General features: G+C 42.5%; 1 protein-coding gene across 8 annotated transcripts in view; it reads right to left on the reverse strand.

Moving 5' to 3' along the window:
- The window catches only part of STPG2 (sperm tail PG-rich repeat containing 2), a 397910-nt gene extending 371869 nt beyond the window's left edge, over window positions 1-26041 (reverse strand). For 5 of the 8 annotated variants that reach the window (XM_045017505.1, XM_045017503.1, XM_045017499.1 and 2 more), the window contains exons 1-4: window positions 25836-26041; window positions 22381-22490; window positions 17673-17831; window positions 15856-16020 (exon numbers count right to left, since the gene is read on the reverse strand). In XM_045017505.1, coding sequence (XP_044873440.1) covers window positions 15856-16020; window positions 17673-17831; window positions 22381-22490; window positions 25836-25941 — 540 coding nt within the window. In that variant the 5' untranslated portion in view covers window positions 25942-26041. Of the gene's footprint in view, window positions 1-15855; window positions 16021-17672; window positions 17832-19363; window positions 19455-22380; window positions 22491-25599; window positions 25657-25835 lie in introns of those variants that run through there. The other 3 variants (XM_045017502.1, XM_045017501.1, XM_045017500.1) reach the window with 3 other exon arrangements.
- Window positions 26042-26976: the final 935 nt, after the last annotated feature.

Raw genomic sequence — 26976 nt, forward strand, 5'->3', positions numbered from 1 at the left:
TGTTAGGCACTTTATAGGACAGATACAACGGTACAGTCCCTATTCCAAAGACCTTATACTATAATTTTAGATGTGACCCTGTGAGACTAAAGGGATAGCATGAGGAAGGAAAAGGGTTATCTGATTTTTTCAGTTACGGTATGGTTCCATTGAAGTTAATTTTTACAGTAAATTACTCATTTTTAAGACAATATAAAAAAGGTCAATTTTTAGAGATATGGATGAGGAAAATGGTTGCTCAATGAAAAACAAATAAAAATAATGTATATTCAGCATACAGAGCCAAAATCAAATCAAGTAAGGAAACACAAAAATAAAGGAATTAAAATGCATCAATCAGGAAAATTACATTTTAATGAAATTATGTTTTTACTTTTAAAAAAATATGTAGCATTACCAGCTGCTTGTCTTCTGAGCTCACTATGCAAGGCCTTTCTTCACTTGAAGCCAGACACTAACTAATATACAAAATTTCAGGAAATAGAAACTAAGTAATGATAAAATCCCCAAAGGCAAACCTGCATGAGTTGGCAGTTTAATTATGTATGCATTGTGTATTTGGATTAAAAAGACATGCACCATCACCTTCCGAAAGGGGGAGTGTGGAAAAACCATGTATTGAGGAAAAACAGAAGTAGTTTTAATAACAGACACTCTAAAGTTCATTATCACACTCATTTGTCCTATATGTTATTTTAATGACCTAAAACTTTCTACTCAGCCACTATAGCTTACTTCACAATTATGCAGACCTTTAGTTTTACTATTATGGCATGATTATCGGACAAAACTATACAAAGTTATAAACCAATATAAATGTAAATGAATTACTGAATCTCTTGTATTTAAGGTTAATGAACAAACTTCATAAAGAATTAACTTTTCATTTATTACTAAGCTCAATTTTACTGTCACCAATGGCTTTGACAAAGATGAAATCATTTACGCATATATTTTTTTAATTGTTGAGATTTTTTTTCCTGATGGAGTGTCATACAGTATGCTTTTTTCATTCCACACTGAAATCCAATACTTATATGTTTAGAAATATGCAAGAATCTTGGAGCCCACAAACATCTGACATCAAGAAAGAGCATTTTTAGTGATTCAAGCAGTTCCACAATGAAAGCAATTTTAAAGGTGATCCAATAACTGCCTATTCCTTTTCAAACTCAAAACACTTTTAAAAAATCATTGTCTTACATACGCAGATTAAAACTCTGCATTAAAAATAATATAAATTGACTACTACTTAACTCACTACCCTGTGCATTACTCAGGTAAAATATCCCATCTGTAATGGAATTAAAAAGCCTTTTAGAAATACTGTCATAGACTGAAGAATAAATTGATGCACTCTTAATAACTCTAAATCACCAAGCTCTTTATGCCAAGAAGTGTTGACAATACCAACTTCAAGGTCATTGTCAACTTGGTAAGTCATTAGCAAATAAAATATGGCTTAATTGAAGCAAACTCAGCAAGGAGCTGCATTATTTTAAGTGAACATTGCAGTATAACTTGAAGAAGAATTACTAATCGCCACTCCCGTTGACAATGAAATAGATGAAGAAGGTGCTTTGTAACTTTTTTCTATGACTTTCCCGTAATTAAATATGGAAATAGATTCTGTGAAGAATTAAAAGTCCCAGAGTGCATTAATTTCAGGCACTAATGGACTGCCTTCCAGTGTTGAAGCACGCAGGTAGTTCCCAGCATGATTCCAACGTTAGCTAATATGTCAGTGTCAGACTCCAGCCATATTCTTAGCTTGAAAACCCAGCTTTGAAAAGCAGATTTGGGATGATTCCACATGCAGTTTTAAATGGAAGCAAAATACGTGTTTCATATTCTAAAATGTTACCTAAAACTTTATGTATGTGTAGTCATAAAATGGCTTGGATTAAAACTGTGACCTAATTGCCTAAAGATGTGGACAAACTAACTGCATACACATACGCACACATTGGGCTTACGGAGCCTTTATAACCAGCTCACTTACACTACTTCATGAAATATGTAATTTGTGAAATAAACTATAATTTTGTATAAATGTATTTTAAATTATATTTAAAGAAATCTTTTTTTTTTAAAAAGCATGCACCTCATTTAGCTATTTTTCTTCCCTTTTCCTAACTTGTGCTGCTAATGCCACCATCTTCACTTGTGGTGCTAATGCCACCACTTGCATCTGAAGAAGTGGGTATTCACCCACGAAAGCTCATGCTGCAAAACGTCTGTTAGTCTATAAGGTGCCACAGGATTCTTTGCTGCTTTTACATCTTCACAATGGGAGTAAGCCTTTTTTCAGATCCTGTTACTTTAGCATAGAGAGCAGCTCTCAGGTCAGACCTCTCCATTTGCTGCTCTATTCCTCCAGTCTATCCTCATCACATTGTACCTGCACATTTCCCTCCAACCTGTATTTTATGGGCAAACAGCCCGATTTCCAAAGAGTTCCCTAAGTCCCAGCCTGAGACTCCCACCAGTACATCTCTACAGCAGCTGCCAACATGTCAACCCTTCACATGGCTCCCTGGAAGAAACACAGAAAACAAACCACTACTTTTTTTAAAACTAACTCTTAGAGCACTGACACACCAGTTTAAACAACTTAAGTATTTGTATTATAAAAATGGTTATTTTCATGAAAGTCTCTGCAGAGCTCCATCAGTAGCAAAGGATCTGGCCCAGTATCACAAGGAGGAGTGACAGATTTTTATTAGTACTGCATACAAGCAACCCCAATCCACCAAAGTACCTAAATACGTTTATCTTAAAGCATGTGAGTAGTAGGTTTCAGAGTAGCAGCCGTGTTAGTCTGTATCCTCAAAAAGAAAACGAGTACTTGTGGCACCTTAGAGACTAACAAATTTATTTCAGCATGAGCTTTCGTGAGCTACAGCTCACTTCTTCGGATACAGACTAACACGGCTGCTACTCTGAAACCTGTCATTATGCAAAGCACTGCATTTAGCCGTATGGAGTGGAAATCCATCAACTTAATGAAAAAACTTGTACAGATACAGACAGACATCATCTTCCTTTCCAAATGTAAACAGATGGACATCATACCAAAAGGACTAAAGGTAAAAAATCCATTACAATCTACATATCACACAGACTATGCTGACAGATTGTGCCACACGCTCTCAAAGAAACTGCGAAACTACCTGATCAACATCCTATACAGCAAATAGGGGAAGATTAAGACTGAACTCTCAAAACTAGATACTCTCATGAAAAACCAACCTTCTACACAAACTTCCTCATGGATAGACTTTACAAAAACTAGACAAGCCATTTACAACACAAACTTTGCTTCTCTACAAAAGAAAAAGGACACTAAACTGTCTAAACTGCTACATGCCACAAGGAGCCACAACAGTAGCTCCCTTAACCCACCCAACAATATTGTTAATCTTTCCAGCTATTCTCTTAGCCCAGCAGAAGAATCTGTCCTATCTCGGGGCCTCTCCTTTTGTCCTTCCAGACCCACGAACATGATACAGTTCTGCAGTGACCTAGAATCCTACTTTCACCGTCTCCGACTCAAAGAATACTTCCAACACACCTCTGAACAACATACTAACCCACAGAATCCTTCCTGCCAACGCTATAATAAAAAGGATTCTGCATGGATTCCTCCTGAGGGTCGAAACAACAGACTGGACTTCTACATAGATTGCTTCTGTCAACGTGCACAGGCTGAAATTGTGGAAAAGCAGCATCACTTGCCCCATAACCTAAGCCGTGCTGAACACAATGCCATCAACAGCCTCAAGAACAACTCTGACATCATAATCAAAAAGGCTGACAAAGGAGGTGCTGTCGTCATCATGAATAGATCGGAATATGAACAAGAGGCTGCCAGGCAGCTCTCTAACTCCACATTCTACAGGCCATTACCCTCTGATCCCACTGATGATTACCAAAAGAAACTACACCATCTGCTCAAAAAACTCCCTGAGAAAGCACAGGAACAGATCTGTACAAACACATGCCTAGAACCCCGACCAGGTGTATTCTATCTGCTACCCAAGATCCATAAACCTGGAAATCCTGGACGCCCCATCATCTCAAGCATTGGCACCTTAACAGCAGGACTGTCTGGCTATGTGGACTCTCTCCTCAGGCCCTATGCTACCAGCACTTCCAGCTATCTTCGAGACACCACTGACTTCCTAAGGAAACTACAATCCATCGGTGATCTTCCAGAAAACACCATCCTGGCCACTATGGATGTGGAAGCCCTCTACACCAACATTCCACACAAAGATGGACTACAAGCCATCAGGAATAGTATCCCTGATAATATCACGGCTAACCTGGTGGCTGAACTTTGTGACTTTGTCCTCACCCACAACTATTTCACATTTGGGGACAATATATATCTTCAAGTCAGCTGCACTGCTATGGGTACCCGCATGGCCCCACAGTATGCCAACATCTTTATGGCTGACTTAGAACAATGCTTCCTTAGCTCTCGTTCCCTAACGCCCCTACTCTACTTGCGCTACATTGATGACATCATCATCATTTGGACTCATGGAAAAGAAGCCCTCGAGGAATTCCACCGTGATTTTAATAAATTTTCATCCCACCATCAACCTCAGCCTAGACCAATCCACACAAGCGGTCCATTTCCTAGACACTACTGTGCTAATAAGCGATGGTCACATAACCACCACCCTATACCGGAAACCCACTGACTGCTATACTTACCTACATGCCTCCAGCTTCCATCCAGGACACACCACACGATCCATTGTCTACAGCCAAGCTCTAAGATACAACCGTATTTGCTCCAATCCCTCAGACAGAGATAAACACCTACAAGATCTCTATCAAGCATTCTTAAAACTACAATACCCACCTGCTGAAGTGAAGAAACAGATTGACAGAGCCAGAAGAGTGCCCAGAAGCCACCTATTACAGGACAGGCCCAACAAAGAAAATAACAGAACGCTACTAGCCATCACCTACAGCCCCCAACTAAAACCTCTCCAGCGCATCATCAAAGATCTACAACCTATCCTTAAAAATGATCCCTCACTCTCACAGATCTTGGGAGACAGGCCAGTCCTCGCTTATAGACAGCCTCCCAACCTGAAGCAAATACTCACCAGCAACCGCACACCATACAACAGAAACACTAACCCAGAAACCTATCCTTGCAACAAAGCCCGATGCCAGCTCTGTCCACATATCTATTCAAGTGACAACATCATAGGACCTAATCACATCAGCCACGCCATCAGGGGCTCATTCACCTGCACATCTACCAACGTGATATATGCCATCATGTGCCAGCAATGCCCCTCTGCCATGTACATTGGCCAAACCGGACAGTCTCTACGCAAAAGAATAAATGGACACAAATCTGACATCAGGAATCATAACATTCAAAAACCAGTGGGAGAACACTTCAACCTCTCTAACCACTCAGTGACAGACTTGAAGGTGGCAATTTTGCAACAAAAAAACTTCAAAAATAGACTCCAAAGAGAGACTGCTGAACTCGAATTAATATGAGAATTAGATACAATTAACTCAGGGTTAAACAGAGACTGGGAATGGTTGGGTCATTACACTAATTGAATCTATTTCCCTATGTTAAGTTCTCCTCACACCTTCTATGGGTCATCTTAATTATCACTTCAAAAGTTTTTTTTCCTCCTGCTGATGATAGCTCATCTCAGTTGATTAGACTCTTCCTGTTGGTATGCATACTTCCACATTTTCATGTTCTCTGTATGTATAAATATCTCCTGTCTGTGTGTTCCATTCTATGCATCCGAAGAAGTGAGCTGTAGCTCATGAAAGCTCATGCTGAAATAAATTTGTTAGTCTCTAAGGTATCACAAGTACTCCTGTTCTTCATGTGAGTAGTAGTCATCAGGGCTACTCACATGCTTATAGTTATACACTTGCTTAAGTGCTTTGCTGGACTGAGGCCTTAGATCAGGTTGAAATTCAGAGTGCTTTGGGAATTCAATTGCTATCCAAAATAGTACCCATGGGAAAAGACTAGGCCAACCCAGGGGAGTGACATGAGAACAGTAGCAGATGAGGGAAAGAAGGATCACAAGGCAAGGTCTAGACTAAAGTAGTGCAACATTAATATAATGAAAAAGCTATACAGCTCTCCCACACCATCTCTCTATGCACAAAGAAACTCAGTAATCTAGGAAAAAGAGAAAGCAGAAATAGAAAAATAGACTACCACTGGCACTGCATATCCGTACTGAAAGAAAAGAATACCTGAAAAATATTTTACATATATTGTCAACTTTGTTTGGGCTTTTTATCATTTATTTCTTTTCTAATATTGTTTTATATTGCTTTGTTAACTAAGCCTCTTATTGGATGAAGGGAAACAATAAGTAAAATATATAATTTAAACGGATACAACTTTTGTAAATATATAGGTGTTCTAAAAATCAAATTTTCAGAGAAATTAATTTAAAAAAAAAAAAGGAACTCATTTATTAGTACAATAAAACTCTCCAGTTCTGAAATGCTGGTGTATGTCTGCCATGTATGTTCACTGATGAAAACAGAGTGGGATTGTTATTGCTTATGTAGTCCCACAAGCAATATTATCAAAATCAAGATATTAACAAATCCTACAGAAACTACTTATCGCGGTTAGAAAGATTATCATCTGTAATATATAACAAACTGTTTCTATATCGAAACAAAAGTTACAAATCACAGCCTCATAGTACCTCTGCATTAGAGAGCCCTCAAGACAAATGAGCAGTTGCCCAGTTTGACCCTTTGAGCCCAGTCAGACACAGAAGAATGAAAATACTTAAACATGATTACTTCTATCCCAAACACGGCTGTAAGCCAAGTCAGTAGGAGTTTTGTCGTTGCCTTCAACAGAGTCACGCTCTCACCCCATGTCTTTGCCCATTCCCAAAAATGGTATCCAGATCTAAAATCAGGCTAAAATGATCGAGGAAATCGGAGGACTCAAAAAAAACACCCACAAGCACAAAAATAAATAAAATGCAGAGCTGCCACACTGTTAACTTATTACCTATTCCTAAAGAAATCAAGTTAGAGACAGGAATAATTGGCATTATCATCTACACTCAGGTTCTTATTTAGAAAAGCACTTAAGCACCTTGTGTAGAGAGGTGTTGATAATCCCCATCAATAAGAGAACTGATATTTTTCTGTATTCCCTTGCAAGGTAAATTGGTTTTTTTTCCCCCACTTCTTCAACCAATCAAGGATACTGACCTAGTTTGTAGACTGAAATCCAAAGTTCTGACAGAACCTCTCAACATTTCTTGTCTCCTCTCATCACAGAACAGTTACCTCGGAAGCAGTCAACTCTCTATGAATACAATCAGACTTGTCCACAAAATAGATAGAAAAGTCTCACAGTGCAAAACACTTGATAGTGTCAGGGTGAAGACACCCCAAATATGTATAGAGATCTAGTAGTCAGGACTTTGACAAAACTATGTTGGCGGTGAAGAAAACTTTCATCAACTCCATCATAGCCACAGTATTATTTTAAAAATTATTTACAGCACCACTTGGCATTTATAAAGCAACTTGTACAGAATTCTCTACGGAAAATTTCAGAAACCCTATTGCGTCCATTAATCTCAGTATGGATCAAAATGTTAAAAAAATATTCAGATTTATCAGTTAATAAATTATTAACAATTTTTTAAAAATCAAAACCATTTAAAGTTCTTTGGAAACCAGAATACTTTAATTTCTTTTACATTTAGAATGTAAAATGTCTAAATAAATATGATTTTTTTAAAGTTATACAGAAATGTGAATTTTGAATAAAACCTTGTATAGCAAGCTTTTGGAAGAGTGCTCCCCCCACCCCCTTTTAAACAACCAACATACAGTATGCTAGAATGCTCCAGTGAAACACCTGAGGTCTGAGAGCGAGGAATTCTTAAGTCTGATCCAAGCTCAAACACTAATTTTACTGTGCGGCTTTGAATGTCATTTAAACCTATCAGTAAACTGAAATAAAATTTACATTTCTCACCCAGGTATTTTGTGAGGTTATTTATGTTTGCATAGTGCTTTGAAAATGTGAAGTATTACATGAAGACTCTGCTGTCGTAGCAGCATAATACACTCATAGAAGATGGGATTTCAAATGGAAAAGCTAACAACTTCAACTCCTGTTCAATGTTAGCATATAACACTTGGAAATCATTAGGAACAGAGTCAACTTAATGACTCTGCTGCCCCCTAATGCACTTGCTGGAAAAAACAGTTTCAGGAAATAAACACTAACTACAAAGAAGTGCTGAATTATTCCCACATTTATTTTTGTTAATTATAAACTAAAAATTATGGTCTCCCATTACTATGAATAAGGTGAAGTTTTGAGTAAAAAGGGCTATATGTAAATGACTCAAAACCACAATGTAACTGTAATAAAGAACAGTGATTATATGCCATTCTGCTAAAATACAGAACTTCGTATTGCATCTTGTTCAAGACAAATGCCACTGACTGGGACACTCACAGGACACCTTCATCACTACCCAGTGAATTGCACTGCCTGGCTAGTTTAGGTAGTTTCACAGTCACAAACACACACTGGGCTGCTTATCTTTCATCAAGATATGTATTCATTCCTCTCTTACACAATATTGTACAATGCAAGCTTACAGCAACAGCAGGCTTCCATACAGCCCTCACTCCTCTGCACAAGCTCAACCTCTGAGCCTCCTTCTATTTCCTCCCCTTATATTTTCCCCAATTACCTTGTTAGCCCAGTGATTGTCACCCAGGTGCTCACAGTTCCTCAACAGAAAGCGTATAATTGCCCTCAGCTGGGCTGCAGCCTTCTCCAGTCTGTAGCAATGTCAGTGATTAGGGTGCTGTTGATAGCACCCTGTCACAGACAACAAACAGAAATGGGCAAAAATTTACACAAGACAAAAGAAAGAGGAAAAGCTTCAAGAAACCTCTTACAGAACAAGAGCACAGAATCTAAACACTTTTGCATCACATGCATTTTGCAGATGAGGTACATTAAGTATCTAAGAATACTTTGTTGGCAGCAAAGACATAGCTTCAGCTTTAGGGGCTTTCAGCTATAGAGGGGATTTATCTGTCTGAAAACCCTTGAAAACAGTAACTAATGTTTTGGGTAGTCAGTCATTTGGGATCAAACTAAAACAACCAAAGATTGGACTACAAGTCTTCATAGAATGCTTAAAAAATAAATACTTGGTCCCAATGCCCTTTGGAATAAACATTCTTTGCAAATCAACTGTGATTTGGATGTTTAATTCTCATAAATGTTAATGGAAGTCAGACAGGTGAATTCCCAAGAAATCTGTGAAAAAACTTTAACCCATACCATTTCAATATCCCGATTTATGTTGACATTCTACGGGGGGGGGGGGGGGGAGAGTAGAGTCTCTGATGGGCAGGAAAGCATTATGATTAAAACAGGAAAGGTGGTGCCCAAAAGTCTAATAGAAATGCCATTTCTGTAGTGAGTTGTACAGACTTCTTTGCTGGATCTTTCTTTATTTTGGACTAATGTCTTTTTTTCATTAAAGTTTCCAGATTTTACTGAAGAACATACTAGGGGGATTGTGTTCATTTGTTTTTTACAGTAAAGGTTTACTCTTTAAAAAATAAACAATGGTGCCAAAGCAAATTAACATCCTGAAAACACAAAACAGCCCTAAAAGCTCTTGTGTTTCAGGGAGTAGGACTGCTCTTCCCTCTTTTCGTTGCATCTTCGCAAGCAGGCTGCCTAACCTAATGAAGAGGGCTTTAAACTAGGTTCACCGGGGGAAAGAGACCAAAGCGCTGAGATAAGTGCAGAAGTGGGATGCCAAGAGGAATCACGAGCACGAGAGCACAAGAGGGGAGGACTCCTGCCTCATACTGAGAGAGCAAGACGATCAGCAAGTTATCTTAAGTGCCTATACCGAAATGCAAGAAGCCTGGGAAACAAGCAGGGAGAACTGGAAGTCCTAGCACAGTCAAGGAATTATGATGTGATTGGAATAACAGAGACTTGATGGGATAACTCCCATTACTGGAGAACTGTCATGGATGGATATAAACCGTTCAGGAAGGACAAGCAGGGCAGAAAAGGTGGGGGAGTTGCACTGTGTGTAAGAGAGCAGTATGACTGTTCAGAGATCCGGTATGAAACTACAGAAAAACCTGAGAGTCTCTGGATTAAATTTAGAAATGTAAGTAACAAAGGTGATGTCGTGGTGGGAGTCTGCATTAGACCACCATACCAGGGGGATGAGGTGAACAAGGCTTTCTTCAGGCAATTAACAGAAGTTACTAGATCTCAGGCCCTGGTTCTCATGGGAGACTTCAATCACCCTGATATCTGCTGGGAGAGCAATACAGCAGTGCACAGACAATCCAGGAAGTTTCTGGAAAGTGTAGGGGACAATTTCCTGGTGCAAGTGCTGGAGGAACCAACTAGGGGAAAAGCTCTTCTTGACCTGCTGCTCACAAACAGGGAAGAAATAGTAGAGGAAGCAATAGTGGATGGGAACCTGGGAGGTAGTGACCATGAGATGGTCGAGTTCAGGATCCTGATACAAGGAAGAAAGGAGAGCAGCAGAACAGAGACCCTGGACTTCAGAAAAGCAGACTTCGACTTCCTCAGGGAACTGATGGGCAAGGTCCTCTGGGAGAATAACATGACGGGGAAAGGAGTCGAGGAAAGCTGGCTGTATTTTAAAGAATCCTTATTGAGGTTGCAGGAACAAACCATCCCGATGTGTAGGAAGAAAAGTAAATATGGCAGGCGACCAGCTTGTCTTAACAGTGAAATCCTTGCTCGTCTTAAACACAAAAAAACAGCTTACAAGAAGTGGAAGATTGGACAAATAACCAGGGAGGAGTATAAAAATATTGCTCAGGCATGCAGGAGTGAAATTAGGAAGGCCAAATCACGCTTGGAGTTGCAGCTAGCCGGAGATGTTAGGAGTAACAAGAAGGGTTTCTTCAGGTATGTTAGCAACAAGAAGAAAGTCAAGGAAAGTGTGGGCCCCTTGCTGAATGAGGGAGGGAACCTAGTGACAGAGGATGTGGAGCAAGCTAGTGTACTCAATGCTTTTTTTGCCTCTGTCTTCACAGACAAGGTCAGCTCCCAGACAGCTGCACTCTGCAGCACGGTATGGGGAGGAGGTGACCAGCTCTCTGTGGAAAAAGAAGTAGTTCGGGACTATTTAGAAAAGCTGGACGAGCACAAGTCCATGGGGATGGATGCGTTGCATCCCAGGGTGCTAAAGGAGTTGGCTGATGTGATTGCAGAGACATTGGCCATTATCTTTGAAAAATCATGGCGATCGGGGGAGGTCCCGGATGACTGGAAAAAGGCTAATGTAGTGCCCATCTTTAAAAAAGGGAAGGAGGAGGATCCGGGAAAATACAGGCCAGTCAGCCTCACCTCAGTCCCTGGAAAAATCATGGAGCAGGTTCTCAAGGAATCAATTCTGAAGCACTTAGAGGAGAGGAAAGTGATCAGGAACTGTCAGCATGGATTCACTAAGGGCAAGTCATGCCTGACTAACCTAATTGCCTTCTATGATGAGATAACTAGCTCTGTGGATAAGAGGAAAGCAGTGGGCATGTTATTCCTTGACTTTAGCAAAGCTTTTGATACGGTCTTCCACAGTATTCTTGCCGGCAAGTTAAAGAAGTATGGGCTGGATGAATTGACTATAAGGTGGATAGAAAGCTGGCTAGATCATCGGGCTCAACGGGTAGTGATCAATGGCTTCATGTCTAGTTGGCAGCCGGTATCAAGCAGAGTGCCACCGGTCCTGGGGACAGTTTTGTTTAATATCTACATTAATGATCTGGAGGATGGCGTGGACTGCACCCTCAGCAAGTTTGCAGATGACACTAAACTGAGAGGAGTGGTAGATACACTGATGAGTAGAGATAGGATACAGAGGGACCTAGACAAATTAGAGGATTGGGCCAAAGGAAATCTGATGAGGTTCAACAAGGACAAGTGCAGAGTCCTGCACTTAGGATGGAAGAATCCCATGCTCTGCTACAGACTAGGGACTGAGTGGCTAGGCAGCAGTTCTGCAGAAAAGGACCTAGGGGTTACAGTGGACAAGAAGCTAGATATATGAGTCAACAGCGTGCCCTTGTTGCCAAGAAGGCTAACGGCATTTGGGGCTGTATAAGTAGGGGCACTGCCAGCAGATCAAGGGATGTGATCATTCCCCTCCATTCGACATTGGTGAGGCCTCATCTGGAGTTTGCGTCCAGTTTTGGGCCCCACAAGAAGGATGTGGACAAATTGGAAAGAGTCCAGCGGAAGGCAACAAAAATTATTAGGGGGCTGGAGCACATGATTTATGAGGAGAGACTCGGGGAACTGGGATTGTTTAGTCTGCAGAAGGGAAGAATGAGAGGGGATTTGATAGCTGCTTTCAACTACCTGAAGGGGGTTCCAAAGAGGATGGATCTAGATTGTTCTCAGTGGTACCAGATGACAGAACAAGGAGTAATGGTCTCAAGTTGCAGTGGGGGAGGTTTAGGTTGGATATTAGGAAAAACATTTTCACTAGGAGGGTGGTGAAGCACTGGAATGGGTTACCTAGGGAGGTGGTGGAATCTCCTTTCTTACAGGTTTTTAAGGTCAGGCTTGACAAAGCCCTGGTTGGGATGATTTATTTGGGGATTGGTACTGCTTTGAGGAGGGGGTTGGACTAGATGACCTCCTGAAGTCCCTTCCAATCCTGATATTCTATGATTCTATGAAGACAGTGTTTCTCTACAGCCATTTCCCAATCTCCAGCACATAAGTAATTGTAATCAACCGGAGTTGAATTACAAGTGAACAAGACTTCCCTCAGATGTCTCTTCAGGCAGTGTTACTCATTATTAAATCACTTTACAAAATAATTAACCTCAAATTAGAGGCATGTGCACTGCTGTCTCTAAACTTCAGGATAAACTTTCAACTTTGAGATACAATCATACAAAGGTCGAAGCAGTCTGCCCCAGATAAAGCATAGGTGTTAAGCACATTCATAACTTTAAGTACGTAAGAAGTTTCATTAAAGTCATTGGGACTAGTCATACTTTTAGTAATACATTCACTTAAGTACTTTGCTGGATTTGGGCCAAATGCTCAGCACATTGCAAGATCAAGCCCTTGCAGAGAAACTACAAAACATAAGTCAAAATCATACTGCTTTAAAATACGATGATGAAAATGTTACACAAGTATTCCAGGTTCTGAATGGGACAGTGCTCTGATGGTTATAGACCCTGCTGCATCATCTTCCCATCCTGCCTCCATACTTTAGAACAGGGGTGGCCAACCTATAGCTCTGGAGCCACATACAGCTCTTCAGAAATTAATATGTGGCTCCTTCTATGGGCACCGACTCCGGGGCTGGAGCTTCAGAAGCCAACTTTCAAATGTCCCGGGGGGTGCTCACTGCTCAACCCCTGGCTCTGCCACAGGCCCTGCCCCCACTCCACCCCTTCCCCTGAGCCTGCCGTACCTTAGCTCCCCCTCGATCTTCCTGCATGCCACAAAACAGCTGATCGGGAGGTCCGGGGACAGGAGGAGGCGCTGATTGGTGGGGCCGCCGGTGGGTGGGAGGCACTGGGAGTAGGGTGGGGAGCTAATGTATTACTGTGACTCTTTAGCAATGCACATTGGTAAATTCTGGATTCTTCTCAGGCTCAGGTTGGCCCAGGAGCGGCGCCAGAGTTTCTGGCGCCCTAGTTAGAATTCGGGGGGCGGCATTTTGTGCGCTCCCCATGGGGCATGCAGGACCTTCCGGTTCTGCTCCCGCCGCGCCGCCGAAGAAGGACCCTCCGCCGAAATGCTGCAGGCTCAATTGCCTGCCGCTGTTTTCCACGGCACGTCGGCAGAAGATCCTTCTCCGGCGGCGCAACGGGAGCGGAACCGGAAGCTCCCGTGTGCCCCGTGGGGAGTGCACAAAATGTCGCCCCCCCAAATCCTGGCACCAGTCGCCTAATGGAAGCGCCGGCCCTGGGTTGGCCACCCCTGCTTTAGAATGTCCTACTCCAGCCTGTGCCCTTATGTCCCTATCTCCCTCTTCTCCTGTTCCGGTCTTCCCCACTCCAGCTTGCTCTGTCTCCCTCTCCACGCTCCCCTCTTCCTCATCTATCTACATTCAAGTGTGGCCACTTCCTCCTTTTCCTCCACACTGCCCTGGCAGTAGCAGGAGATGTATTGAGAGTACAAAAGAGACAGCCTTCCCTGCTCTCAGTTGCCCCAGCAGCCCATGTCAATCTTTGTGATAACTGGCAAATAATGAGATTATTAATTACTCTGTGCACCATGCAAAGCAACGTGACAAAAATACAGAAGACTACAAAACAAAACATGGATAAGAGTTTGACTATTGTTTACTTCCTATTAGTTTTATTTCATCTGCCACTCGTTCAGGGAAGAGATTGGAGTGAAGGGGAAGAATGGTAGTATTCCACTCTAGCTCTGGCTGCAATCCCAGAGGAAATGAATATTTTTGCTAAAATTATCAACATCAAAATAGTTTGTCAAAACATCTAACTGGCTTCAGCATAAACAGCCTGTTTAGATATATAAGTAGTGCCCTACCAAATTCACGGCCATGAAAAATGCATCACAGACCGTGAAATCTGGTCTCCTGACGTGAAATCTGTTCTTTTGTGTGCTTTTACCCTATACTACGCAGATTTCATGGGGGGGAGACCAGTGATTCTCAAATTGGGGGTCCTGACCCAAAAGAGAGTTGCATGGGGGCGGGGGGTTTGCAAGGTTATTTTAGGAGGGTTGTGGTATTGCCACCCTTACTTCTGCGCTGCTGCCTTCAGAGCTGAGCAGCCAGAGAGTGGGGGGGCCGCTGACTGAGGGCCCAGCTCTGCAGGCAGCAGTGCAGAAATAAGGGTGGCAATACCGTACCATGCCATCCTTACTTCTGCACCATGCTTACTTCTGTGATGGTGCTGGTGCTGGCGCTGCCTTCAGAGCGGGGCTCTCAGCCAGCAGCCACCACTCTCCAGCTATCCAGTTCTGAAAGCAGCACCACCACCAGGAGCAGTGCAGAAGTAAGGGTAGCAGTACCACAACCCCGCCTACGTTTTACCTTGCAACCCCACCCACCAAGTCCTTTTTGGGTCAGGACCCCTACAATTACAACACCATGAAATTTCAAATATAAATAGCTGAAATCATTAGATTTATAATTTTCAAAATCCCATGACCGTGAAATTGACCAAATGGACCATGAAATTGGTAGGGCCTTTTATCTGAGGCAGTTTGTATCCCTTAAAGCTATTGTTTCAGCCTGTCTGTTGACTCAGTAAGACAACTGCCTCAACTTGGTATTCAGAAGGACATCTTTGCCACCAAAAGAGCTAGAAACTGAATTTATTTAAAAAATAAATCTTGAATTCTGCAGAAACTGGTGAGACCAGAAGAGGACAGTTTGTCAAGCCCACAAGCACATTCCTTCTTAATTCAGCTCTTGTACTCTTTACAGCATTGCTTGCTAAACTAGTGGCTACTTTTGTGTTCCCTTTCCAGCCAGGTGGAACTAGAAGAGGCAGTAGCAACGACCTTTTAAATCTATATTGTTTTCTATTCTTTGTGCCAAATTCAACAATAGTCAAGTAGGTCCTACTTATTTCAATGGAGTTGTACCCATATAAATCAAAAACGAAATTGGCTCTGTAGCCAACCCAAAATATATAATAGTACCAATACCATTAACTTTCACTCTTAAGAGAAAACATGTCATGATAACATTTTATAGCTAAAGATAAACCTTAAACTATTTTGTAATCCTGTAGCCAGTCTTATGAAATTGTTCTAAAATTACTTACAATTACTGGTTGATAGTATGCTGGGCCTAATGTCACATCTCTTTGAGGTGGGTATTGTTTAATAAGAGTGCCATCCTCAGCTTCTTCATACCCAAATGCTTTGCCTGGAGAAGGGATAGAGGGACCATCCACTTTTCGGTACACTTTTATACTGCCAGCAGTCCTCTGTAAAAAACAATTAGATTGTGCTTTAAATTAGATCACAAACACATTCCATCCATGTTGTATAAACTGAAAGTGAATGCACCCAAAGAAAAAGAAAGATACAGCCCTACACTTTATTAAAAAGATGGTCCGGAATATTAAATTTTCACTTTTGTGTTTTGAAGCATATGTACTTTTAATAGATGTCAGTGTACTAGTGAATCATTAAGTAACAACTGAACCTTATAATGTCACATATGTAGAAGGATAACAATAATACAGCACTTTGCGTTCATATAGGCTTATTGGCAGAGTGAAAATTTAACTTTATTTTTCTGTGTAGACTTCCCCAATTTGATATTATCCCTTTTCAGTTCCCAACAAATTTCTGATCTGTTTATTTGCGTGGTTATAAATTCTACTAACAGTTTGGTAAAATAAAATTTACACTGTAAGCTTTATGATTACATTAGTACCTTCCTATATAATTGACTGTAATCTCATTTCTTTCAGTGATCTATTGCTGCCAAATGAGCAATAAACTTTTGTCATTTATGACCTAAAGGTAATTCAACTGCCATGCTGATAAATTACAAATAAAAGTCACATGAGGAAAGCTGGGACATAAAGAATGATACAATAAAGCAATGATGCAAAACACATCTAAGGAGTTCTACTCTATTTGAAGTTAACTACAGAAGCTCTTAAAAAACTTTCTGGTAACCGTAAATTTAACCTATATAAATTAAATTGTTGCTATACCCTATTTCAGTTAATGGCAGACCTCCAAATCTGTGCTGAACATGGATTTTTGAGTCTGCACACTGCTCAAGCACAAACAAATGAAATTCTACTGCTCTGCCAGGGAAAGCAGGTAATCCCATGCAATGGGGAAGCACCAAGTAACCTTCTGACTGCTCCCTAAGGGTATGTCTAACAGCAGTTGGGAGGTGTAACTGCAGCACAGGTAGGCATACCTGAGCTAGCTTTGAAGTCTTACCTCCCCACTCCCAGGTGAGCATCAGAACCACCAGGCTATAGATTTTTCTGGGTTGTATTGCTCTTGATCTCTCCTGTAGAAGCTTTCTACTTTGTATAGACACTTAAGTATTCCTCAGAGAAGGGCCCTGAACTTGGTTCTCTCCCCTGCCAGGTGAGCGCCCTAACCACCAGGCAACATGCTATTTTCCTCAACCTCACCTGTTGACACCATTCCACTTTGCATAAATGTGTAAATATCTCTTGGACCAAAGAGAACAAGTGAGAATTACTCTATAGCATGGTGACTGAGGCACTCATCTGGGAGGTAGATGTACATCCCTCCTGTGAATCAGGTGGAGAGAAGATTGTACTTTTAGTGTATACTGGAAGATTAGTCTTTTAAAAGATTTATTCTTATTTGAAATGGTTTCATAGTAGTTCTATAGGTTATTGTTTGCTTTAATTTATTTTCCCCACATTAATTCAACCTCCTCCCATCACCTGACCTGTCTGGTGATAATCGTGAGCACCACTGTAGGTATGCAATTGTACCACTTCAGGCTGCTTTTGAAAAGATTAAGTTCAGTAATATGTTTACTAGTGTTTTTATATATTTTATGTTAACATTTGTGATCAATATCAAATTTTAAGAAAAAGAATTAATATGGCATCATCTTTTTTTACTAACATACCAGTTGAATATGTTCTTTAGGCTCTTTCTGCTTCCTGTTATTAATCTCTAACTCCACTGCAGGAGGTTGGTTATAGCTTCCAGGTCCTGGAGTGTCTGTACTGATCTCCTTGAAACGTTTTTCTTTGTTCTGTGGACTCTTACCACCTTTTATATTATTCTAAAAATATGAAAAAATGAATATTCTATGAAATTGTAAAGTAAAATAAATTATGAACTTGACAAGAACTTCACAAAATAAAAAACAGTTGATAGCCAGTCCTTTAAACCGAAGAGCTGACAATGTCTGCACTAATTTATATTAAAATACTCTAGATGCAGATCAATTTTCTTTTCCCAGTATTGTTTTACTTGACTTAAAATAGGAAATGCAACTATTTAGATAAAGAGTCTGAAAATGTTTGTTTCACTCTGCAGTCTTCAATGAAATACTATTTTAAAATTTCTTACAGCAATACTCCTCAGTGAATTACAAGTATCCCTGTCATTTCTAATGCAGTAAGATATTAGTTGTTGTTTCTTCTTTTTCTAGTAAAGGAAAAACACTATATCAATTATTATAATCATCTATTTGTTCATATTGCAGTAGCACCTAAGAGAGCCCCAGGAGCCCAAGGTAGATACTGTACAAACAGAACAAAAAGATGGTCTCTGCCCCAGAGAACTTACAATCTAATGCTGGGCCACCAAAAGTTAGAGCACTGGCTCCTTCTATATAAATATCATTAGATTTAAATAAATTTGAGTTGAATTGTACATACAAAAGCTTCTGCATTTTTCAATACACTGAGTCCAGAATCAATAGGTTGTGTTCTTCTTTTCAATGATTGAGACGTAGCAGCAGCACCAGTGGTAAACAAGTTCCATTATAAGAATCCAGACGATGACAGCTTTATAACCACCAGCTATGTGACCTTTGGTTTCTAATGAGTGGCTGTCACTCTCCCTTCGTGGGGGCTGAGGCCTATGATAGGCCTTCAAGAAAGTGAAGGGGTGTGAGGAGGAAGTCCAAAGGGGAGGGAGGAGCTACCAATGCCCAACACCTTGAGACAGTACTTACAGAATTACAAATCATGCAGCTATTGTAGGGGTTAGGACTGGCTCATAATATGACTAGGTTTTGCCTTTTTCTTCAGAACACAACAGAAGAAACAGAAATGAAGTATTCCTGATGTCTCAATTTAAAGGGAACTAAGACATATAGTGGGAATAGAACCTCAAAAGAGCACCAAATACGTTATTTCAGCATTAGTGCTGCTACTGTATCTGACAATTATTGACAATAACAGCACAACTTATCCATAGCCAATTAGTAAATCAGAAGTTACAGAAATGCATTTTTATAACTACTCTACAAAGGCAAATTTTACAGAAATATAAAATGTCAGAAATTGCTTGGTTTACTTCATTTCACCTGTGTTGTTTTACGTCATATCACATTCCATCGTGTAAGCTACATTATGTCAGATTTCATAGAATGCAGTATTAGTATGACATTAACTAAACAAAGTACCATAATATAGTATGATGTATCAGGGAAGAAAGGAATAAAATGTCTTTCTAATACGAGTTTACTTGTGCGCTGTTTATAGTATTTCCCCCCACCGCTACGTTGCCATAAAAGAAAATGACTATCTACAAGTTCCACACTGGATGACTGATAATCAACTCTAAGGGCTTGTCTACACTTACCGGGGGTTCGACGCATGATGATAGATGCATTGGTGGTCTAGACCCGCTAAATCGACCGCTGATCGCTCTCCAGTCAACTCCTATACTCCACCTGAACGAGAAGTGCAAGAGGAGTCGATGGGAGAGCGTCTCCTGTCAACATGGCATAGTGTGGACCCCGTGGTAAGTAGATCTAAGTACACTGACTTCAGCTATGTTATTCACATAGTTGAAGTTGTGTAACGTAGATCCATCTCCCTCCGTAGTGTAGACAAGGCCTAAGTGCTGCCAAAGCCCTAAGTACCTTTTCCCTACACAGCTAATTTACAATTACTCTGTCTGCAAACAAAGTAAAGATTAGTACATAAAAAATGCTACTTGAGGGATTATTTATTTTTTCACACTACAAATTAAAACAAAAGCAAGATTCAGCAGGAAGACAAAATGTGAGGAAGAGCACTGAAGAAACCTTCTGATACTTTTAACTATGATTGCTGTTATAGCGTGTTAGTATGAAACTGATTGTATTACTGCCTTTTCCCACTGGAGGGTGTAAACTGCAGTCAAAAAGTCTTAAAGGAGTCTGCAATGGAGAAGATCAAAAAACAAGTATATTACATTACAATGACATAGCCATAACAATGAATTTTCCACTGTAAAATAGCAGCACACTTTAGAAATTGTTTAATGTTTACACTAACTGCATTGTTTTTACTTATTTCATAATTGCTAACAGATAGTATGAAAGTCATGTTTTCTTTTAATTCCAAAAGTGAACTGTAAAACCCAAGTGTTTAATACCTCATATTAATTAAATTTAAAATATGTATTTACATTGAGATTGTTGCCTTGCAGACTTAATTCTAATACACAGTTCTAACAACTTCAACTGTGTGTTATAGGCACTGGCCCACTTTGCTGCCCCAGCACTGCCCCAGAAAAGCAGAACCCTTCCTCAGCCTCTGGCATACAGAGGAGCAGGATACTCTCCCCACACATCTGGCCAGCTTTGGCTGCAGACACAGGAAGGGCGACCAGGAGCCCCACCATCACTCCATCCACTTCTGAGTGTCTTGAACATGGAGGAGAACGCTAGGAGGAATCAAATGTCTGTACTCAAAAGAGCTCAGGGACTGCAATTGTGGCCAATCACTGTGCATTAATATGGGGGTGAAGGGAGGCTTCTGGTACCCTTTCCACCCTTATAATATCCTCAAAGCAGTCAGATACAATCTGGATCTATATAATCATTAAAACATTTCATTTCTATAGCCTTACATGTGATTTCAGATAAATTTAAATCTAATAAATATATCTAACAAGTAAACGTTTTCAGATAAATGAAGAATGAAGGAATTAAATAAAATTCCAGCTTCTCTTTAATGCTAATGTTATTACTGAAATTCTAAAAGCACACATACAATAGAGCAGTGGTGCGCAAATGGGGGTTCCCCCTTAAGGCGGGGGTGCAAGAGGTTCTCTGAGGCAGCACCAAGAAACTGGGATCCTGTGGGATCCTATAGGTCCTGCAGGACCCGCTGCCATAATAGCAGGAGGGGGATAAAAATAGAGTGGGTATTGCAGGGTGGGACGGGAATGGGATTAAAAAAAAACAGTCCTCCCACACCACAAACAACATGAATGCCCCGGCCAGCAGCTGCTGCTCTCCAGGTGGCATAGGTGCCGACTCTGTGTGTGCTCCAGGGCTGGAGCACCCATGGAAAAAAATTAGTGGGTGCTCAGCCAGCTCCCTCCCTCCTCCCGCAGCACCTCCCGTCTGCCAGTGGCCCTGCCAATCAACTCCTCCCCCTCCCAGTGCCCCCCTCCCGCCACAATCAGTGGGGCCTGAGGCTGAGCAGGGGCAGGAAGAGGCGGGGCAGGGGTGAGGGCTTGGGGGAAGGAGTCGGGTGGGAGCAGGGCCTGGGGTGGAGCGGGAATTTGCACACCCCGGGGCCCGGAGGAAGCCAGCACCTGTGGAAGGTGGCACTGCCACCAGCAGCGGCACAGAAGTAAGGGTGGCCTTACTTCTGCACTGGCTGCGGGTGGCAGCGCAACCTTCAGAGCTGGGCAGCCAGAAAACGGTAGCTGCTATCTGGGGCATTCATATTGTTTGCATTGCAGGAGGACTATTTTTTTTAATTCCACTCCCATAACACCCTGCAATATCCACTCCCATATTGTTGAATTTTTATCCTGCTCCAACTATTATGGAAGAGGGATCCCAGTCCCGCTACAGGATAGAGCCCTGGCAAAAAATCCAAAACAGTTTCAGATTACAAGTAATGGAGGGAGGGGGCAGTAAATTCCGTGAATGGTAAGTGGGGCATGACTGGAAAAGTTTGCGCACCACTGTAATAGAGTATACAAAAACCTATCAAGCAAGCCTGAGAAGGTTCCTTTGCCTTTGCTCTCAAATAATTCATCCAGCATTAACCTGAACTCCCTTTATTCTTACTGGAACCATTACTACATAGTTTCATTTATCAAAATCAATATAGCATTCATTACTCAAACTTCATGTGTCTTCACTCTTTTAAAATGATATTAACTACTACATTGAGGCATCAAGAAATCTTGACCTACACCATACACAAAGTACCCACTACTACTGGAAGTGAACTGCATGAAAACAACAGAACGTCTAGTGAGTTGGACAGCTACTTAAAAGCACTCCGAAAAAAACTGAATTTTTAACTGTCACCAAGCATCCAGCAACATCATTGTTTGGGGGCATCAAGGACTCTTTTGTCAGTTTTCCAGTGGGGAAAGAAGTAGAGCAGGTGGGGAGAAGGGGGGGGATGCATGAAGAGGCAGAACAAGGAGGAGGAAAGGATTGTATATAAATAAAAGTCCTTGTCCAAATGATCACTTCCCACCATGCTGTCTCTTTCACCCCTGGCACTTTAATTTTAGGAGGAGGGTGTTTATTGACTTGTTCCACTGAAATTTGTTATGAACATCACTTGTTATTACTGTTTTGAAAGTCAGGTTGCAAATTTCCTCTCTTAACTTGTTTAATGCAACTTCTATAATTTTACCTGCACTTTGGAAATATCATAGCGTCCTGGTCCTGGAACATCAATCTCAGCATTTGGAATAGTAAATGCAGAGTCTCGAGTTGTCAAAGAAAGAAATGGAGCATAGCCATCTGCAAGTGAGGGGGCATGAAAAAAAACACCAGTAAAACATATGCACTTACAAAAGTTTGAGAAAGCAAAGAACCCATATATGCATCAAAATTATTTTTTAGTAATGAAAATATTTGGTTCATCTAATTTTTCTGCTCCATTGAAAAGATGGGAAATATATAAAGAGTGTGTGGTTGAAAATGATAAGCTATTTTACAAGGCATAAAGCTATCACTGTAATTATATTTTAGACCTGAAGCAGTTAGCAGAGTCCCAAAGCCCATTCTCTATAGCTTCTCCAAACCCTACTTCTTCAGGTTCCTGTTTGCACAGAAAAAATTAACAGATTTTAAACCCAACAAGGTCCATTATGATCCTCTAGTCTGACCTCTTTCATAACATAAGCTATAGAATTTCACCAAATGCTTCCTGCACCAATTCCATTGATTTGGTTGACCTAGAAAGACATCTAATTTTGACTGAAAGACTATTAAGCAATGGAGAATCAAGCCATGGAAGGCTATTGACCTCCTTCTCACATGTACAGAGAAGTGCAAATTCACTAGCCCCCTATTCAAACAACTACACTGGCTGCCCATTCATTTCAGGATCCAGTTCAAAATTCCCTTTTCTAATTTTAAAATGCTCCATGAACTTGCTCCATTCCCTCTCTATATAGATTACACTAGGCTCCTCTCAATCCCTTCACACATAATCTGATCACTGTTGGTAAGGGGGCTGCCTCCGAGCTGCAGCCAATTCTCACAGCCTTCTACATCTCTCTCTCTCATTGATCCTCCATTCAGGGGCGGCTCCAGGCCCCAGCACGCCAAGCGCGTGCTTGGGGTGGCATGCCGCGGGGGGCGCTCTGCCGGTCGCCGGGAGGGCGGCAGGCAGGCAGCCTTCGGCGGCATGCCTGCGGTGGAGTCACAGGACCAGTGGACCCTCCGCAGGCACGCCTGCGGGAGGTCCACCGGAGCTGTGGGACCGGTGACCAGCAGAACACCCCCCGCGGCATGCTTGGGGCGGCGAAATGTCTAGAGCCGCCCCTTCCTCCATTTCATTTAAAATCTTGAGTAAAAACATGCCTTTTCTCCTTTATCAACCTCTCCTAATTTCTGACTCCCCTTCTGCTGTTATTTAACTCTAAGTCATGTTATTTAACTTCATAAAGTAGTTGAGATAGTTTGTATAAAAGATGTTATAAAAAGTTATTCATAGATTTCCTGTATTTTAAACACACAAATAACCATGATCACCTAGTCTGACATCCTGCACGCTGCAAGTATTATGTAGTAAGGTTGGATAGATGTACATAAAATTATAGAAAAGTGTTTAAAAATGAATTAATTTCCCTGTAAATGAAGTAATGCTTAATTACAATTGCATTTATGTTCAACTGGGATTTACTTTAGTTGTATTTAAATGCAATGCAGTCTCCTACTTCAGGTTCATTAGGGAAGTTTCCAGTGGATTTTTCATTTTACTTCTGGGATAAAGTAATGTTGACAGCAAGAGGGAAGGTAAAGAAAGAGGAGCAAATAAAAGAAGAAATGTTACATTTGTTTATTTTTAATGCTCCTCGCTTCTATTCCTAATACTTTCCTTAGTAAGATCCACAAAATGGCCTTCAAGGGCTAAGACCAGCTATAGGCTTAAAAGGGATAAACTCTGCATTTAATTTACCATTTTACAGATACAATTAAGATAATTAAAATTAGATGAAATCTTATTGCATCTCAATTTAGGGTTTTTTGGTGTTTTCAGAGGCTGTACCTCTGATGAATGCCACTAGGGGACAACCTAATGAAGTCTGTATTTCTGGCATGGCCTTATAATTAATCCATATTTAACTGCTACAAAAGAACACATTAACTTAACCCTATATCCATCTTGACTTTTGACTGCTGATTGGGAAGAAACCGTTACTCATAGCTCCTTTAACTTCAATTTGTATCTGAGACTGAATTCTATATACCTGCTTCTAAGATATCACTAATTAGGCTGAAAGAAGTGGGATTCCAATACTACAGACAGCTATTCTCAAGTCATTCCTACTTTAAATAGGGGGGAAAATAACTTGTCAGATATCTCAAATGTTTATATCTTCAGTTGCAGAGCCTTGCTCTGGTTGAAAAGAACATAAATGGAAATTCAAAGCCACCCAAGGAGACCCAATTTCTTTTATTCAGTACAAAGGAAGTAAAAATACTTCTAGTAAAATATATTAAAGCCCAGCTACACACTGAACCCTACTAAGAACTCACATTTATGTCAAAGTGGGATAGAGAATTAGATAAGGTTTTTCAACAAGAGAATTAGAAAGGTATTTCTGAATACAAAGCCATCATTTTAACAGTGTGACAGACTGCTGGACTTTGTACCTAGGACCTTGCATTGCAGGATTTCCAAGATTTTTCCTCTCACATGGGCTCTGAAGAAGATGATTGGCTGCATCTCCAACAGAATTTAAAAACACCATATACAAGGATTCTTTTAGGGGAGAGCATAGGACACTGGGAAAAAGTGCCTGGGCCTAATTTTCCTCTCACACAGGAACAAATCAGGAGTAATGCTGCTTAAGTCAGTACTGCAAGAGGGTAAAACTTGTGAGAGCTATGAATCAGGTTCACCATGTTTAAATATATGGAAGGAAGAGAGAGTTCAAGTTAAAGAAAGGAATCACATCATCTCCATTTTGAGAACCAACTCAACCAGCTATCCCTGATGTAAAATCCTAGCAGAGCTATGGCACAGGTAGTTTTTAACCTCAATGTAAACCCTGGGTGGGGAGAAGGGTATACAGTATAAGTATATTGATCTCCATTAGTTATACTGAAGTAAAAACTACATGTTCCTTGTTTCCACTCCCCCTTTCACAAGGAGATGGCTCTCTTGGTGTGCACCCTTTTGCAGCTTACCCAGGAAGTCCCCTTTCTCTGGGTCTGACCTTTCTCTGGGTCAAACCTTGCAGATAACAGGAACAGCTCAGGCCTGGGCTCTCTGCCCAGGCACCTGAACCAGACCTGGTGAATGGCAGTTACAGCTGCACCAGCCGGGCTACCCATTATTTGCTCGCTGCCTAGTTCCAGGGGGCGCAACCCAGCCTTGTGACTGGCACCGTCCTACCTAACCCTGCCTGAGGTTTTCATCGCTTCCAAGCAGCCCCGACGTGGTTTCAGGCGCCGTTTGATTGCTCCCCCCCGAGGCGTAGCAGCAGCAGCAGACACCGGAGCGTGGGTGCGACGGCGGGTCCCTGCACAGGGGGCGGGCTGAGGCGGGGCCAGGGCAGGGTTTGTCTTGAGGGGCTCGGGGGTGCGGCCAGGGGCAGCCCGGGGTGAATCTGGGCGCTGCCCGCCCGTTACCTGCTTTCTGCTGGTTCCCGGGCTGCAGCTGGTAGGAACCGGGCCCCACATGAGCCTCGGTGCCGGCCGCGGGCCGAGTGAGCCCCCGCGGAGCCCGGTCGTACATGCCGGCTGGCCCCGCACCACGAGACCCAGCGCTGGCCGGCGGCTGCGGTCACCATGGACACCGCGAGGCCCAACACGCCAGGCCGGCCCGAGGAACCGGCCCCGCCCTTCCACCGCCTCCCCTTCCCCCTGCAACCCGCCCCGCAGCGCTCCCCTCTCCGCCCCCACAGCCTCCCCTGCAACCCGCCCCGCAGCGCTTCCCTCTCCGCCCCCACAGCCTCGCCTGCAACCCGCCCCCCGCAGCGCTCCCCTCTCCGCCCCCACAGCCTCTCCTTCCCCCTGCATCCCGCCCGAGCGCTCCCCTCTCCGCCCCCACAGCCGCCCCTGCAACCCGCCCCGCAGCGCTCCCCTCTCCGCCCCCACAGCCTCCCCTGCAACCCGCCCGCAGCGCTCCCCTCTCCGCCCCCACAGCCTCCCCTTCCCCCTGCATCCCCCCGCAGCGCTCCCCTCTCCGACCCCAGAGCCTCCCCTGCAACCCGCCCCCCGCAGCGCTCCCCTCTCCGCCCCCACAGCCTCCCCTGCAACCCGCCCCGCAGCGCTCCCCTCTCCGCCCCTACCGCCTCCCCTGCAACCCGCTCCCCTCTCCCCACAGAGCCTGTCCCTGCCCTCGGGCACCCACCCCGCAGCACTCCCCTCTCCGTCCCTACAGCCTCCCCTTGCAACCTGCCCCGTAGGCAGCGCTCCCCTCTCCACCCCCAGAGCCTGTCCCCTAGCACTCCCCCTCTTCCCCAGAGCTTGCCCCACAGCGCTCCCTATCCCCCACCAGACCCTGCCCCCTAGCGCTCTCCTCTCCCCACAGATCCTGCCCTTTCCCCCGCAGTGCTCCCCTATCCCACCACAGAGGACCCAGAGAGACAAAAGATTCCTGCCTTGTTCCAAAGCCATGAGTGGAACAGAACAAAGGGGGCTGCAATCACAAGAAATCCCCTAGCTACCACCTGAGCTGGAACAAGGGCTGTACCAGGGGAAAGGGTTGTGCCCAGACTAGGAAGGCGTCCAGTCTGTGATAGAAGTTTATTGAAACATCTGAGGGTGA

This window comes from Mauremys mutica, chromosome 5 (assembly GCF_020497125.1).
Source record: "Mauremys mutica isolate MM-2020 ecotype Southern chromosome 5, ASM2049712v1, whole genome shotgun sequence".
Taxonomy (NCBI): domain Eukaryota; kingdom Metazoa; phylum Chordata; order Testudines; family Geoemydidae; genus Mauremys; species Mauremys mutica.